A 17545-nucleotide genomic window follows, 5' to 3' on the forward strand; every position below is an offset into this window, starting at 1 on the left:
TACTAAAAAACGAAATTGATTTAGTTGATTTATTTATTTGTCTGATTTTTTAACAATTGATTTTTATTAGGGGTATTCACGGTGCGGTTTGGATTGGATGACTTTAAAAAAAGGCTTGGATTGGATGACTTTAAAAAAAAATTCGATCCAATTTCAATCGGTTTGGATTGGATTGGATTTGCGGTTTTGTAAATTAAAAAAATTAAATACATATAACAAGTCTTAACATCAAATTTTAAATAATCAACAATGGCATAACAAGTCTCAACAATATCTTTAAAAACTAAGAGTAAAGTATTGTTTTTGTCCCCAACGTTTGGGGTAAGTCCCAAAGTTGTCCCTAACGTTTCAATCGTCCTATTTAAGTCCCTAACCTTTTAAAATTGACTCAATGTTATCCTGCCGTTAGGGATCCGTTAACAGAATTGACGGTAGGACAAAATTGAGACGATTTAAAAACGTTAGGGACTTAAATAGGACGAAAACGTTGGGGACAAAAACGATACATAGAACTAAATTTTAGTTTTATCCTTCAATAATATCAATTTTTTTTACCGTACATAATATTCAGTTATTTTTTAATCACATCTAAATAATTACACTTAATCACATTACTTTCATTCTAAATAATTTTTTTTTTATATTTTTATATTAACTTATAACTTTAAGTATAAAATTATAAAAATATAAATAAATTTATTTAGAATGAAAGTAATGTGATTAAGTATAATTTACTTAGATGTGATTAAAAAATTATTGAATATTATGTACAGTAAAAAATTGATATTATTGAATGATAAAATTAAAATTTATTTCTATGTATTGTTTTCATCCCCAACGTTTTCGTTCTATTTAAGTCCCTAACGTTTCAAAATCGTCTCGATTTTGTCCCGCTGTCAATTCCGTTAACGGATCCTAACGGCAGGGCAACATTGAGCTAATTTTGAAACGTTAGGGACTTAAATAGGACAGTTGAAACGTTAGAAACAACTTTGGAATTTATCCCAAACGTTGGTGACAAAAACGAAATGATACTTTACTCAACGATAACATAACAAGAAAAATAAAATTATATGTTAGTTAAAATAAATAAATAAATATTATTTTGAACATAAAATATTTATTAAATAATAATAATATTGAATAATATAAAAATGTATAATAAATTGAACATGTTATAAGTATAATTATAAATATAATAATAAAATAATAATATTATAGCACATTGTGTGGTTTGAATTAGATTGGATCGGTTATGAAAAGTAGATCCGAAATCCGATCCAATCAAATCCAACGGTTTGTAAAAAATAGAATTTAATCTAATCCGAATTAGTGCGATCTTAATCGGTTTTTGATTTGGATTAGATTGTATAAGCGATTTAATTTGGATTGGTTTGGATTTAAACACCCCTCGTTTTTATTTTGAACAGAGTCGTGGTGATACTCGCAGTTCATCAAATAAAATAAAAAATAAATAAAATGATCCGACTTAAAATAAAAAATTGAAAAGAAAGAAAAAAAATTAAAAAAGAGAAAAAGAAAACAGAAATGGGATGAGATGAGAGAAGTGGGAATTTGAGAGAGGAGCAGGATGAGGAGAAGCGGCAGCGGCAAGAGCAATAGGAAGAAGAAGACGAAAGACAAGAGTGAGGAGGAATTGCAAGTTGAAGAGCTTTTACAAGCAGCACAGGACCAGCTCCTCCTCAACCTTTCCGTTAACTCTCACTTAGCTCGTCCTTCTTCTCACAATCAAAACAATTTCGATCTCGATCTCGATCTCGATCTAGAGCGTCGATTCCAGGCTCTCAAATCCAATTCTCCTGCTGTATCTGCACCTTCTCAGCGCCAACAACTTGGAGTTGGAGACGGAGACGAAGACGATCTCTCCGCCAGATTCGATGCTCTCAAGGCGAAATCAGCCTCAACATCAACAACTAATTTCGGATTCGATAGCAACAGCGCCGCCCTATACGAACAGGAAAGCGAAGACGAAGACAAAGAGGAACAAGTTCGCAAACTGATCGAGTGGGCTATGGACGCCGCGCGTCTCGACGGCGCCACCAATCCTACAAACCCTAAGTAATTATATTTATTTAATTGTTTTTTCTTTTTCCTTCGGATGATTATATTATGAATTTATGATTTTCACACAGATGCATTAGATATTTTCTCGTGGTCCTATTGGAAAGCAAAACAATGTGTATTATGTTAGCATTTCTTAATCATACAGAACTGATAATAATTATGTCTTATTTTAATTTTTGTTTTAGGGATTAGGAACCAAATTGCAGTTGTAGAGAATGTTGGCTTGTACTTAAACTCTTAAAGATCCTCATACTGCTAAATGCTAATTAATAATATTGCCTGTGTGTGAATTCTCCATCCTATTAATGTACAGCAGGTTAGACTTGACTTATCTATGCTTCCTTGTTCTATAGCCTCACTTCAAAATTTAACTTGTTGAATGTTGTGTGTTACTTCAGGTTGAGAGTTTTATTATATAATGTCTGCAAAAGAAATCATAATGAGTAACCTAACAGTTCCTAAAGAAAAAAAAAAATACCAATTTGGTCCTTTAAGATAATAAAGGGTGGATACATGAGGTCTTTCTACCAATTTATCAACTAAAACCTACCAGTGATGCGTTAATTACTCTGACATGTCTATCTATGTCTATTTATGAAAGATAGTAATGTAAACAACAATTTTTGGAGCGAAATTTCACTTATTTTGATAGAATTTGTGATAAATAGATAGCAGTTGAAAAAGAATATATGAAAACTCAAAGATAATAAATGTTTTAATGTCCAAAATTATATCATTTTTCTTCTCATGTGATAGTAACGAGATTTGCACTACTGTAAATAACGAAATACATGGACAATTCAGTTTCGTTTCGCACTATTTATTAATAGAAGGACATATATGTCTACTGTTTGTTATCTTAGAGGACTTAATTGGTATTTTTTTTTCTTTAAAGATAAATTAGTCCAAGGTTTTGATCTTCCAGAATCTCATTGTCATTACTCATTATACTCAATCATAATTGTATATGAAATATTAGTTATTAAATATACATTTATGTCCAAATATATATTATTTTATATCTTGTTAAGAGTTTAATTTTGATACACTAAGGTAGCCTTTGTTTTGAAGTAATGAGACAAGAGACTGAGAGACTGATTTAGAGACTGGTACTAAAATTTCTGTCTCTGTCTCCAAAATTTTAGTATTTCAGTACCTTCAAAAAGTAGGGACATAGAGGACTAAAATTTTAGAAATGGAGACCGAAACTTTAATAACATTTTATATCTAAAATACTCTCATTTTAATTAATTAATTCCAATTTTATCCTTTATGTAAATTAAATTAGAGTTTCATTCTTGTTTCAATTTCTATCTCCCATTTTACACCAAATAGAATACTGAGATTTATTTCAATCCCTGTCTCTTAGTCTCTGTCTCTCAGTCTCAGTCTTTCCGTTTCTGTCTCTCCACCAAACGCTACCTAATAGAGTCGTGCAATCACAATCAGTTTTTTGCATGACCATTCACATGGTCAATGTCAAAAATAGTTATTTTTGCTAATATGAAATGTACGTATAACATGATTTTACACTAATAGTGCATCAAAATTAAATTATATTTTTAATTAAAAATATTTTTTTTATTAAATTCAATCACTAAAATTAGTCATTATATATTTATGTAAAAAATACATCTATTATTTAGTTTATTTTTAATATGTATTTTATATTATAATATGTATTTTATATTATTGGCGCTGCGGTTGCAACTCTTTCATGCAATTCTTTTTGTTCATATCCATATAATGCATATTCCCTTACATCTGAACCGATAACTTTTTTTATATTAAATTTGAATGACTCTAAATCATGGCATTTCAAACTTCCAGAAAAAGACAGAGGTATATCTGAAGTCGTGTAATCACAATCATTTTTTTTAATGACCATTCACATGGTCAATGTCAAAAATAGTTATTTTTGCTAATATGAAATGTACGTATAACATGATTTTACGCTAACAGTGCATCAAAATTAAATTATATTTTTAATTAAAAATATTTTTTTATATTAAATTCAATCACTAAAATTAGTCATTATATATTTATGTAAAAAATACATCTATTATTTAGTTTATTTTTAATATGTATTTTATATTCTAAGGGAATATGCATTATATGGATATGCATAAAAAGAATTGCATGGAAGAGTTGCAACTGCAGCGTGATGTAGCAGGTTTTGTAGAGGTAAGCATGCCACTCTGGTCCTTTTTATGATAGCCAATAACATAATCGATAATGTTATCATGCAAAGGACCACAGTGGCCTGCTTACCTCTACAAAACCTGCTACATCACGCTGCAGTTGCAACTCTTCCATGCGATTCTTTTTGTGCATATTCATATAATGCATATTCCCTTACATCTGAACCGATAACTTTTTTTATATTAAATTTGAATGACTCTAAATCATGGCATTTTAAACTTCCAGAAAAAGACAGAGATCTCTGAAATGCTTATATATATATATAATGGAGTTAATTTGAAATTAAATTAAATTATAGGCAACTAATTAATTTTGAATAATTTTCAATTTGAAATTTAAATCAAATATTAGGATTATCGTCGGTTTTGAAAACAAATAAATTACCTTCCTCTTTCACTTTTCTCTCTCAATACGGTTTGTCAGCGTTTTATGTCTTTCTCATCGAGTCTCGCCGGTACACTAACGTCACGGTCACCAGCCGCCATCGAAAATTGCGCCGACACTGTTTCGACTGGCGCCGTTGCCGCACAGGCCACTGCCAAGGGAGGACGCGCATATTGTGTGGGTCGAACTAACGGCACCGCAGCAATCCGGACGTCCAGCGCCTCCATCGCAGCCGGTGTGTGCCTTCTTCCCGACACCGTCCTCACCTCCTCCGATGCACCTTTGCTTTCTCCCATTCCTTCAAGTCTCTTCTCACCGATAATACCACCATGCTCTTCTTCTTCTTCGGATCCAAGCATTGTTAGCTTCTTTCATGATTTGAGCCCTATGCTTCACAACAGTATCGCTTTTGTCATGACTAGTCCTTTAAAATTATGTTTCACCACAATAATAGTTTCTTTTGTTTATTCATCTTCTTCTTCTATTTTAATGGTCAATTTAGGATGGTCATTTTAGTAAGTATGCGGATGGTTATTTTATTTTTATGTAGATGATTATTTTGATTGGATTGGGTTTAGTTATATATAATTAAAATATGTTAGATGTTCAATTCATTAGATATGCGGATGATTATTTTTATCCTTGAGTGGATGGTTATTTTTATTAAGGGTGAATGGCGTGTGGCAAACCAAGTAGCGACGGTGAAATGAGATGATTATTGATGAAGGTAGGGTGGCCGCCGGTTAAAAAAGAAGAGAGTATTGGAGGATTTCAGATGGTTATTTTTTTGAAATAACTAACTGAATTTTTGAAATTTTTGAAATTTGAAATTGGAGAATTTGAAATTTGAAATTTGATGTGAAATAACTGAATAAGAGTTTTTAAATTTATGATTTCGTGGATAATTTTTATTTTTAACTTATATTGGGTTAAATAAGCAGCTCATTGTACACATTGTATAAATATCCCATTGACTCCCTAGTGACACTCATTTTTATATAAATAGTTGATCTAGTGATGAATTTTTTGTACATATAAAATGATACTAAAAAGTGACAAAAAATAGTTTTATAAGATAAGAATAATAAATAAATTTTTAAAGAATTAAAAAAATAATAAAAATAATTAATGTTTTTAAGAATTAACTATCAATTCAATGGCTAAAAGATTTAAATACTGAAAAAAAGATTTCAAAAAAATATTATCGATGAAAAAAAATTTGAATAATAAATTTAACAAATGTGCTCATGACTTTGTCGAAGCTCATTTCTAATATACATAATGCTACGTAGCTTAACAAAACTGAATGATCTGGCTATCTTTAAAAGTAAATTATTGATTTGGGTACCAAAAAGGAACTTTGATTAAATTAATTAAAAATGTTATATTAGGAAGTTATCTTTAGAGGTAGCCAAATCACCTAATTTCAGTGGTCATATTAGCATTGTACAATTTATACTTTGAGAATGAGTTGTGGCAAATGTTACATTTGCCAAAATTTGAAATTATTCAAAAAAAAATTTTTGTTGATAATATCTTTTAGAGATATTTTTTATTTGCGTATAAAATTTTGGAATATCAATTTAATAGTTAATTTTTTTAATAAACAAAAAATAATTTTATATAATTGACTTGATTCTTATCTTTTTATTTTAAAATAATACGATTTTTTATTAAAAATTTATTAAATAGTAACAAAAATTAATTTTGTAAAAAATTTCTTTCTCCAATAATGGTTAAATGAAGAAAGACTATTAATAAAAATGATGTCACAAAAAAAAAGTAATTGTAGTACGAAAATATTTAAAAAAAATAGTCTCGAATAAAAAATAAAAGAAGAGAACATTATTATATTAATGTTGATGATATTAGTATTGGTAATGATAACGGTAGAGGAAAAATGGATCTTCTCAATTTTTTTTTATACTTGAGAGAATAAAGTGTGATCTCTCACCCTTAATTCTATAAGTGGGACCAAAAATAAATATGAGAGAGAGAGAGAGAGAGTAATGAAGGGTTAGATTAAACAATTGATACCATCCAATTTTTTTTTTCACTAGAGAGGATCCACTCTCCGGTAGAAAAAATAACAATAGTGATAAAGTATTGTTACACAATAGAAATATGGAAGTAGAAGTAATAATGATGAGGATGAAAAAAGTGGTGGTAATAGTGGTCATAGTTGGTTATATTGTTGAAAAGAATTTTGTGGAGGGTTTTAAACCCTTGCAAAATACAAATAAAACCCCACAAAAATAATTGTCATTACTATTTAACAAATTTTTTAATAGAAGGATCGTATTATCCCAAAATAAAAAGGTTGAATGTTAAAGTATTCTTTTTTTTTTTTACAGAAATTACCTTATCCTTCGTGAGGGTTGGATGTTTACTCTTCAAAATACTACAACACAATATGTGAAGCAACATAACAATACGTTTGTGGACAATGCCACCTCAAACAAACTCGAAAATCAACCAGGAAGAATATGATAAAACATGCAGTTTGGTAATTTAAAAAATTGAGTAATTATCTAAATTAGTTCTCAAAAATTTTAAAAGTAAATATTTTAGTCCTCGAAAATAAATATTTTTTTATTGAGGTTAATGTTCATTTTAAAAGGGAGTGGAAGAAAAAATTGGGTGTTCGGCGAGGTTGGCAGAGAAGAAGTGGCGGTCGACAGAGAGGGAGAAAGTGGCAACGGTGGTGAGTGGGGTGGTAGAATCGTAATCGAGGAAGTAGTTGTCGAGAGGAGAAAATGGGTGAGAAAGAGAGAGGATGAAGAAGGAAAAGAGGAGGAAGAAGAAGAGAATAGTATAGTAGATAAAGAACATGGCTAAGAAGATGAAGAAAAAAAACTAGGGACAATTTTGTCCCCTCACACACTTAGACGTCGGATATGTGGACATTTAACAATCATATATGTCAATTAACGTTTTCAAACTTAACATTTTCTGTTAGTAAGTCATGCCAAAAATTGGTTAGAGACTGTTTTGACTAACTTGGAAAAATTATAGGGATCGATATGTGTCTTAGTTTCGTCGAGGAGTGATTTAGGTAGTTACTTTTAAAAATTATAATTTTATTGTTAAAAATATATTTTATTTTATAATTTATATATAATTATTATATTATATTATATTAATTGAATCTAAACCATTCAATTAGGCTGCATTTGGAAAGGATACTGAGATTGAGAGACTGAGACAGAGAGACAGAAACAAAGAGATAAAAATAAATTAAATCTTTGTATTGTATTTAGTGTAAAATATACTAGATTGCATTATGTCTCAGTATTATATTTAGTTTAGAAAAAATTGGAGATTGAGGAGTAAATTTGAAATTTGAAAAGTTAAATGAGTATATTTTTGAGAATAAATGTTTATTAAAATTTTAGTCTCCATTCTAAAAAATTTCAATCTCCTATGTCTCCACTTTCTAGAAGTATTGAAGGGACTAATCTTGTGTCCCAAAATTGAAATTTTAGTTCTAATTTTTAACCACTAAACATAATATTAAATCTCAATCTCCAGTCTCAATCCCAAAAACAAACGCTATTTTAGAAAATAGAAACACAAGAGAGTGAAATTTCTAGGAACAAAAAACTAAAATTTTAATAATATTTTTAAAAAAAATATATTTATTTAATTTTTTAAATTTTAAATATACTTAAATATATAAGTGATTTAATTTATTTTTAATATGTATTTATATTTTAATATGTATTTTATATTGTGACTAATTTAATTGCTTGATTTTTTTTTGTTTCTCACGGTATCCTGATAAATGCCAATTTTGTGGTTTATCTTGTGTTGAATTTAGTAGATTTTATCAACTTATCTCACATTTATTCAACGAAATAGTATGGTTTTGTGAATTTCTCCTAATTTGTGCTTAAGAGTAAAAACATGCATTTTTTCTCTTAATTTATTAAATTTAATTCACTTTGATTTCACTCGATGCCTTGATGTATTTGTTTAGTGATTTCAGGTTTAGAAGGCAAAGATTAGGTTGAAGAAATGAAGAAAAAGCATGCAAAAATGGAAAATTTATGAAGAAATGAGGTTTTGGTAATATGTCCAGTTCCGCGTACGCGTGACACCGGTCACGTGACCTCATTAAAGAAACACGCTGGGGGCGATTTCTGAGCTCATCCAGACCCAGATCTAACTCATTTTTGAAGTATTTGAAGCCAAATTCAAGATGGAACAAGGGAAGAGCAATTAGTGTAGTGTAGAAACATGTCTAGGACAGTTTTCTAGAGAGAGAAGCTCTCTCTTCTCTCTAGAATTAAGGTTCTTAGTTTAAGTTTCTCTTTAATTTCACTTTTTAATTCTTATTTTAGTGTAGTTTCATTTACGTTTTCATGTTCTATTGTCTTTAGTCTCTTAGTTTCCTTTGTTAATTTCTCATTTGTGCCACTTTTTATGTTCATGAACTCTTGTTACTTTTAATTTCATTTAATGCAAATTTGATATTTTATGTTTCTTTGATGTTTATTTGAGTTATTGTTGTTATTTTCTCGCATTTTGTAGTAGTACATTTTATTATTTTTGTAATTTAATATGCTTTTCTTTTATTGCACACCAAGTGTTTGATAAAATGTTTGACTTAATTTTAGAGTAGATTTTTTAGCATTCTTGGTTTGGAAAGAAAAATTTGGTAATCTTGAGTCATTAATATCCAATTTAGATTGGTGATTTAGAGTTGTTAGTTAATCTTGTTTCCCTTGACACTACCTATGAATTGAGATTAACTATGTCTAATTGATCTTCTCCCAATGTTGGACATAACGTAATAGGCTTAGCTCTTGATAATTATTGTGTTATGATTAATGACTAGGATAGAAGACCTTGATTATCAATCCTTACCATGAATGCCTCTTTAGTATTTGTTATCTTTAGTTGTTTGATTTATTTTATTGTCATTTAGATTCTTGTCATTTAAATTCTTGCCCCTTTTATCATCAACTCACTTGATCTCGTAACCAATAATTGAGCACTCGATGGTAATTTATAGGGAGAACGACTCAGGTGTAATACTCTCGGTTATTTTTATTGGGTTGAACTAGTGACAACCAAAAATTAAACTTTGATTGAGGGTTAGTTGTCGGTTTAGAACTATACTTGCAACGAAGTGATTCTCTTATTGAGAAGAAAATTCCTAACCGGTGATAGCCTTCTTTCAAGTTTTTGGCGTTGTTGCCGGAAAATTGCAATGTGTGCTTATTGTTGGTTATTGTACATATGTTAATATTGTGAATAGTTTGCTCTTTGGTTGTTTTCTTGTTTGAGTCACTAGTTAGCATCTTGTTTCTTTGTTTCTTAATAATTTTTTTTTTGTTTTCCCTTTTCACTATGATTCTCATCCCTTTGGCTATGAGTTTGGTTACAATTATGTTGTAGGGAATGAAAGCTTCAATGAGGGATCACATTGTGGGAATGGAAATCAAGTTAGGGAGGAGCCACATGCTTATATTCAACCTTCATGGCAACAACCTCCTCGTTTCTTATGGTAACAATCTACCCTATAATGTGCACAATTATGAACCAAACCCTCGATATTGTTGTCAACCTTACTCACAAGCTCCATAGCACCATTCACCTCCATATGATCCTAACTCATATCCACCATACCAACAACCATATGAACCATACCTAGAGCCACCACCATTCCAACATCAATACTCCCAAGAACCACCAATACCATATATAGTACCTCAAAATATTCACCAATATGAACCACCTTCCAATTATAAAACTTTTCTCCCAAACAATGAGCCCTCTTTTTCATCACATCCTTCACTAAACGAAGTTCTCCAACCTCTCATGCAAGAACAACAAGAACTTTACACTCGTGTCCAAAAGCAAGGAGAATTCATGGCTAGCTTAACCAAAGCAGTGAGCCATTTGGCATCATTGTGCTTAGGTATCCAAGATACCCCATTGTTGAATGTAGAGAATTAACTGAGGAGCATAATAAGAAGAAGAACTTGGAGCTTCAAAGAGAAGAAAAGGAGTTGAAGTAGGAATTGTAACAAGAGGAGAAAGTCGAGATCATTGGTACTGAGAAAGTGGTTGGAGAATTGAGAGAAATTAATCGGAAAGTGGATTCCATCATTAGTGATTTTTTGTCCACACTAATCGATCCCCTTGATGATCTTGTTGAGCCTTCTCCCGTTGAATTTGAAATGGATGTTGACATAGATCTTATGCAACCTCCAAGATATAACTTAAGTGATGGGGAAGAGCTAGAAGACATTGGTGAGGAAGTATTTGAATTTGAGGAAGCTTGGCAAGAGATGAAGATTGAAGAATCTCGTCAAGTGGTGGAAGTCCTTCGAAAAGGATGGATGGGAGTAGAATATGCTTTGTCAAGATCATTAAAAACTTCTCTACCTAGGTCGCCATCTAATCCCCCATTTGAGTGGGTAAACCTTATATCCCTTAGCTTTATTGTCCCACTTGAATTTAGTTTGCTTGAAAAGGATGGTCAACTTAGGGCGCTTTGTGGAATGAAGCGTAAGAGAATGATGGTTAGTGGTTGGCATTTTAAATCAAGCCTCATCATGGTTAAATCATCAAAGTTTAAATCCAATTGTTGGAGGATTGCTAAATTTAATGGGTCTAGGAGGATGTTTAGGTGATTATATGAGAATTCTATGTGCTTGACACCCGGAGGAAATTATGATGATCAACTTGAAGACGGGTGTAAAAATAAGATATGGGATCCCGGATTACAACATGAATATCAATTTTGGGAGCTCATAACTTGTGAAGAACTCTATCAAGACTTGGTACAATTGATTAGTAATCTTGGAGCATTTTGGAGATCCAAGCATTGGTGGAAGTTTAAGGATGAATTCAAGTACAAGCCTCCTTGATTAGAGCTCTCCAAAATGTCCAACTTAAGGACAATAAATAAAAGTGCTAAGTGAGAGACACTTCACCATGGTAAACTCTTTTCATTCTCTTGTATATATAGTTGATGAATAAATTGAATTGCCATTGTTAGGTACTTTCTTGCCTTTAATATCACTCTTGTATATATTGCCTTATATGTTAGTTCGTTTTGTTAGATTTGTACCTTAAGTTGTAGGTTAGTGCTTTTGAATTGCATCTTGTTTGGCATTGTATTTTTGGTTTGAAATGCATAGCTAAGTGTTTGAATACTTTTCTTTCCAAAAGTTAAGGACTTTGTTAATTTTTTGAAATTTTGGTTGGTTTAGAAATGTAAATAGTGGGTAGGAGAGTTTTGTTTCTGTTCTTATGTTAAAAAAAAAAGATAGACCCTATCACGGGTACGCTTGGCCCACGTGTACGCGTGACCACTGAATTTGGACGTGCTAGGATCGTGCGTGGACTATGCCATCGCACGATCCTGACAGAGACTTGTGCGAGGACTGTGCTAGCTTGATGCATGGCGCACAATAGTTACTCACGCGTATGCGTGACCCATGCGTATGCGTCGCCCCATGAATACGGATCATGAATGTTTGTGCTGGCACTTTGTCATCGTACGGTCCAGACAGTGAGTTGTGTACGTAGTGTGTGGGAACTGTGCGTCTAGCACAATTTCTTTCCACACGTACACGTCACCTTCTATTTCCCTCTTCTCACGCGTACGCGTGCTAGACGCGTACGCGTCGCATCCCATTTCTGCCACTCACACGTACATGTGATCTTCTGCGTACGTGTGACCCCCTACCCTGTCTCACATGCTCTTTTTTTCTTCTCTTCTCTCTATTTTTTTTCTTCTTGTCTCTTCTCTTCTCTTCTTTCCATCCTTCAACCATCATCCACTATTATAATTCACCATCCACCATCATTCGTTTTGTTAGTTAGTTAATTAGTTAATTAGTTAGTTTAATTTTTTATTTTAGGTGGTAAGTGTTGGATTATTGATTTGATTTGCTATTTCTTAATGCTAAAATTATTCATTGTTGGATTCCTTTATTGAGGTTATACTTTGTTACTTGGTATTGAATTTTGATTGTTGAATATTTGTGTATACCAAGTACTTGTGACATTGCCCTTAAGATTGTTTTTGGATTTTTAAATTGCATGTTGTAGCTAGCCATCATGTAATTTGAATTTACTATCTATTGTTAGACAATTGTGTATGTAGTTGATGCATTTTTTGTTAGGTGATGTTTGTTTATGATTGATTTTTTATTTACGCCACCTAGTTCATGCATTGAGATTGAGGAATTATGAAATTAGATTGTAAGCTTACCTAGAGACATCTTTTTTAGCTTTTTAAGCTTTGTGAGCCATGCTTGCTATGTGATAGATTTCAACTTTCACCTCTCTTTTTCTAAGTTGCATAGCACCCATGTACCCCACTTCTATGTCAATTAGGTGATGCAAACTAAATTTAAAAAATATATCATTGATTGATGTGTGAATTTCATATTTCATTTGTTTCATTGAATTCTCTTGCACATCAATCAACGACCGTTCATCATCTATTTTACAATTACTTGATTCTTGCTTGAATGCTTTCTTGCGTCTTTATTACTTATTTGTTTGTCTTAACCAACAAGTTTCCTTTAAAGTGTTTCAAACACACTAGAATGGGTGAAGTGCATGTTTCTTTTGTGTAGTTGTGACACACTATTTTTATCAAAGTCACAACCTTATTAATTCACTTCATTTTAGTGATTCTTACCTCATTCCAACAATTTGTGCTTCCTTACTTTTTCATTTACTCGTCTTACTATCATGTCTTCTATCTTTCAGGATGATTGACCATAAGTAAAAAGGGAAGAAGAAGAAAGAACACGCAGCAGCCGATTGATCCACCAGCTGAAGGTGGCAATCCGTAAAATTGTCGTATCCCCCTTGCTCATCTTCAAATGCACCGAGGACGGTGCAAACTTTTAAGTGTGGGGAGGTTGTCCGACCAATCAGTCGATTTTTTGGTGAAAATTTTCTAATCCCAAACACTTTCACATTTTATTTTATTCTATTACTAGTCTTTTAGAATTCTTAGTTGCATTTTCTTGGTTTGAATATATATAATAAGCTTAGTCAAAATAATAAAATTTATCCAATAAATTTATCTATAGGGCACCCCAATTGATTTGAGTAATTTTTTTTTTCAGTGAACTTGCTTGAATTATATATTGTGGAATATGTTTTTGAGCTAAGAACACATAAGCTTGTGAGTTTTTGAGTCTAATTGTAACAGCCCAGACCACCCGCTAGCACGATATTGTCCGCTTTGACACACAAGGCCTCACGGTTTTGCCTTTAACGATAGGGATGATAGCCAAAGCCCCCCACACTCACTCGTCAAAATGCGTCATGCTAGGGAGAGGTATCCACACCCTTATAAGGCATGCTTCGTTCTCCTCCCCAACCGATGTGGGACCTTACAATCCACCCCCTAAGGGAGCCCAGCGCCCTCGCTGGCACATCGATCCGGGTTTCGGCTCTGATACCATCTGTAACAGCCTAGACCACCCGCTAGCACGATATTGTTCGCTTTGGCACACAAGGCCTCACGGTTTTGCCTTTGACGATAGGGATGATAGCCGAGACCCCCCACACTCACTCGTCAAAACGCATCATGCTAGGGAGAGGTATCCACACCCTTATAAGGCATGCTTCGTTCCCCTCCCCAATCGATGTGGGCCTTACACTAATGGTGTGGTTGCATCATATAACCACTATTTTTCTTCTTGTGTATTATTCTCTCTCTATAATTGTAATCTTTGATTTATTTGATTCTTTATATCCATTATTTTGTGTATGAATGCATTTATATGATTGAGACCTTTATTTCATTTGAACTCTCTTTTCCAAATCACCTTACCCTTTTGTTTACCATTGTTAAGCAACTTTTAGCCTATTTTAATTTCCTTTTGTTCTTAATTTTAGCACATCACTATCCCTAAGTAAAAAATAATAAATGTGCCTAATTTGGATCTTTGATTAGCTTGGGTTAGTGAGAGTATGTATCATTGGTTGAGATAAAAGTGTATTTTTGAGTTTTTATTAAAAATCTTGAAAGTTGGATACATACTCATGCATTGAATATTGAACCATATCCATTAATCTTTTTGTATATGTTATGTTATTGAAAAAAAAATAGAATGAAAAAAAAAAAGAAAGAAAAAAAAGTAAAAAATAAAAATAAAAATGAGACAAAATGCTCCAAGAAGAGTAATAATAACAATCTATATGTGTTATGGTTGAAAAGAATACATGAGTATGTGAAAAAAGTGAAAATTATGGGTAGCTAGGTGTTATATTAAAATTGTATAGGTTGTTATATGTGTTTACTGAGAGCTTATGTTAATCAAAGATGCAAATTTCAAACTCACTTAGCCATATATATATATCCTTACCTTACCCTAGCCCCATTATAACCTTTGAAAAGTCCTCATGATATTTGTACGCATGCATTGAATAATTGTTGATTGTTAGATAAAAAATAAATCTTGGAAAGCATGATTAGAGGAGAATTGAGTGGATCAACCCTAAACACTTGAGCGATTAGAGCATATACACATTCGGTAAGGGGTTCGATTGCTCAATTACATGTTTTCACCAATGATCATCTCTTATCTTGCAAGTTTATAAATTCTTTTCAATAACTCAATTCAATTGTGGATTTGATTTGATTGTGATTGCTTTAGCCCTTATGTCCATATATGTATTATTGGGAATTGACCAAGTAGTTGCATGCATGTAGATGGGTTACATTTAGATAGTTTGTATTGAATAAATGTTGATACCCCCTTTTTGTATCTTTCTTGGTTTAGCATGAAGACTGCTTGGTTTAAGTGTGGGGAAGTTGATAAACCCTAATTTTGTTGTTTATCTTGTGTTGAATTTAGTGGATTTTATCAACTTATCTCACATTTATTCAATGAAATAGTATGGTTTTGTGAATTTCTCCTAATTTATACTTAAGAGTAAAAACATGCTTTTTTTCCCTCTTAATTTGTTAAATTTAATTCACTTACTTTGATTCCACTCGATGCCTTGATGTATTTGTTTAGTGATTTCAGACTTAGAAGGCAAAGATTGGGTTGAAGAAATGAAGAAAAAATATGCAAAAATGGAGAATTCATGAAGAAATGAGGTTTTGGTAATCTACCCACGCGTACGCGTGACCCACGAGTACGCATTACACTGGTCATGTGACCTCATTAAAGAAACATGCTGGGGGCGATTTCTGTGTTCATCCGTACCCACATCCAACTCATTTTTGAAGTATTTGAAACCAAATTCAAGATGGATCAAGGGAGAACAATTAGTGTAGTGTAGAAACATGTCTTAGGGTAGTTTTTTAGAGAGAGAAGCTCCATCTTCTCTCTAGAATTAGGGTTCTTAGTTTAAGTTTCTTTTTAACTTCACTTTTTAATTATTGTTTTAGTATAGTTTCATTTACGTTTTCATGTTCTATTGTCTTTAGTCTCTTAGTTTTCTTTATTAATTTCTCACTTGTGCCACTTTTTATGTTCATGAACTCTTGTTACTTTTAATTTTATTTAATACAAATTTGATGTTTTATGTTTCTTTGATGCTTGTTTGAGTTATTGTTGTTATTTTCTCGCATTTGGTAGTAGTAGATTTTATTATCTTTGTAATTTAGTATGCTTTTCTTTTATTGTACACCAAGTGTTTGATAAAATGCTTGGCTTAATTTTAGAGTATATTTTTTAGCGTTCTTGGCTTGGAAAGAGAAATTTGGTAATCTTGAGTCATTAATATCCGATTTAGATTGGCGATCTAGAGTTGTTAGTTAATCTTGTTTCCATTGACACTACTTATGGATTGAGATTAACTAGGTCTAATTGATCTTCTCCCAATGTTGGAGATAACGTAATAGGCTTAGCTTTTGGTAATTATTGTGTTATGATTAATGATTAGGATAGAAGACCTTGATTATCAATCCTTGCTATGAATGCCTCTTTCGTATTTGTTATCTTTAGTTGTTTGATTTATTTTATTGCCATTTAGATTCTTGTCATTTAAATTCTTACCCCTTTTATCATCAATCCACTTGATCTCATAACTAATAATTGAGCATTCGATTGTAATTCTTAGGGAGAACGACCGAGAGTAATACTTTTGGTTATTTTTATTGGGTTAAACTTGTGACAATAAAAAATTAAAGTTTGATTGAGGGTTAGTTGTCGGTTTGGAACTATACTTGCAATGAAGCGATTCTTTTATTGAGAAGAAAATTCTTAACTTGACGATAGCCTTCTTTTATATCTCCAAACTCGACAGGTTAAAGACTAATTCGTCGCGGATCTGAGCTCTATTTAAAAGTCTATCATTGGCCAATAAATTACTGCATGCACAAAGCAAGTAAAATTTAAATTTCTGACACTTCCTTAATTAACTTATTTTAGTGTAAACACGTGTAGTCCCTGACCAAACACGTTTAGAAAGCTTCATAAATCGCTTGGCCCAACTCATAAGAGACACCGCTGCAAGTTCAAAGCATTTTGCAGCCTAATTGAGCAGTCACGTTTTAAATGTTAAAAGTTAAAACTGAATTCTACACAGATCATGTATAATTTTAAAAGAATATTGTGTAATTTATTTTTAATATATATTTAATACTGCTCATTAATTTTTTTACGTACAATCATCATGGTTGATAGTTTTATTGCTCTGTTTGCTAAAATGTAGCACGTCTCATTTGAATTAACATTAAAGTACTATACTATCGAGTGTCGAGACATCTGTAACGGTTGACCAAAGTCAAAATCAGCAAGCTAATATAAACCCCAAATGTTAATGCATTTCTAAAGAATACAGTGTCTTCTAGAGAATGCCAATTATTAGAGGTAATGAATAAAATAGTAAGTTGTTTTTTTCTTTTTTTTTAAATATATATAACATATTTGAA

General features: G+C 31.8%; 1 protein-coding gene across 1 annotated transcript; it reads left to right on the forward strand.

The window, feature by feature from the left end:
* Window positions 1509–2414, forward strand: LOC107635264. Its single transcript, XM_021121968.1, has 2 exons — window positions 1509–2079; window positions 2271–2414. The coding sequence occupies exons 1-2, from the start codon at window positions 1592–1594 to the stop codon at window positions 2275–2277; spliced, it is 495 nt and encodes a 164-aa protein (XP_020977627.1). The 5' UTR covers window positions 1509–1591; the 3' UTR covers window positions 2278–2414.

This window comes from Arachis ipaensis, chromosome B04 (genome assembly GCF_000816755.2).
Source record: "Arachis ipaensis cultivar K30076 chromosome B04, Araip1.1, whole genome shotgun sequence".
In the NCBI taxonomy this organism is placed as follows: domain Eukaryota; kingdom Viridiplantae; phylum Streptophyta; class Magnoliopsida; order Fabales; family Fabaceae; genus Arachis; species Arachis ipaensis.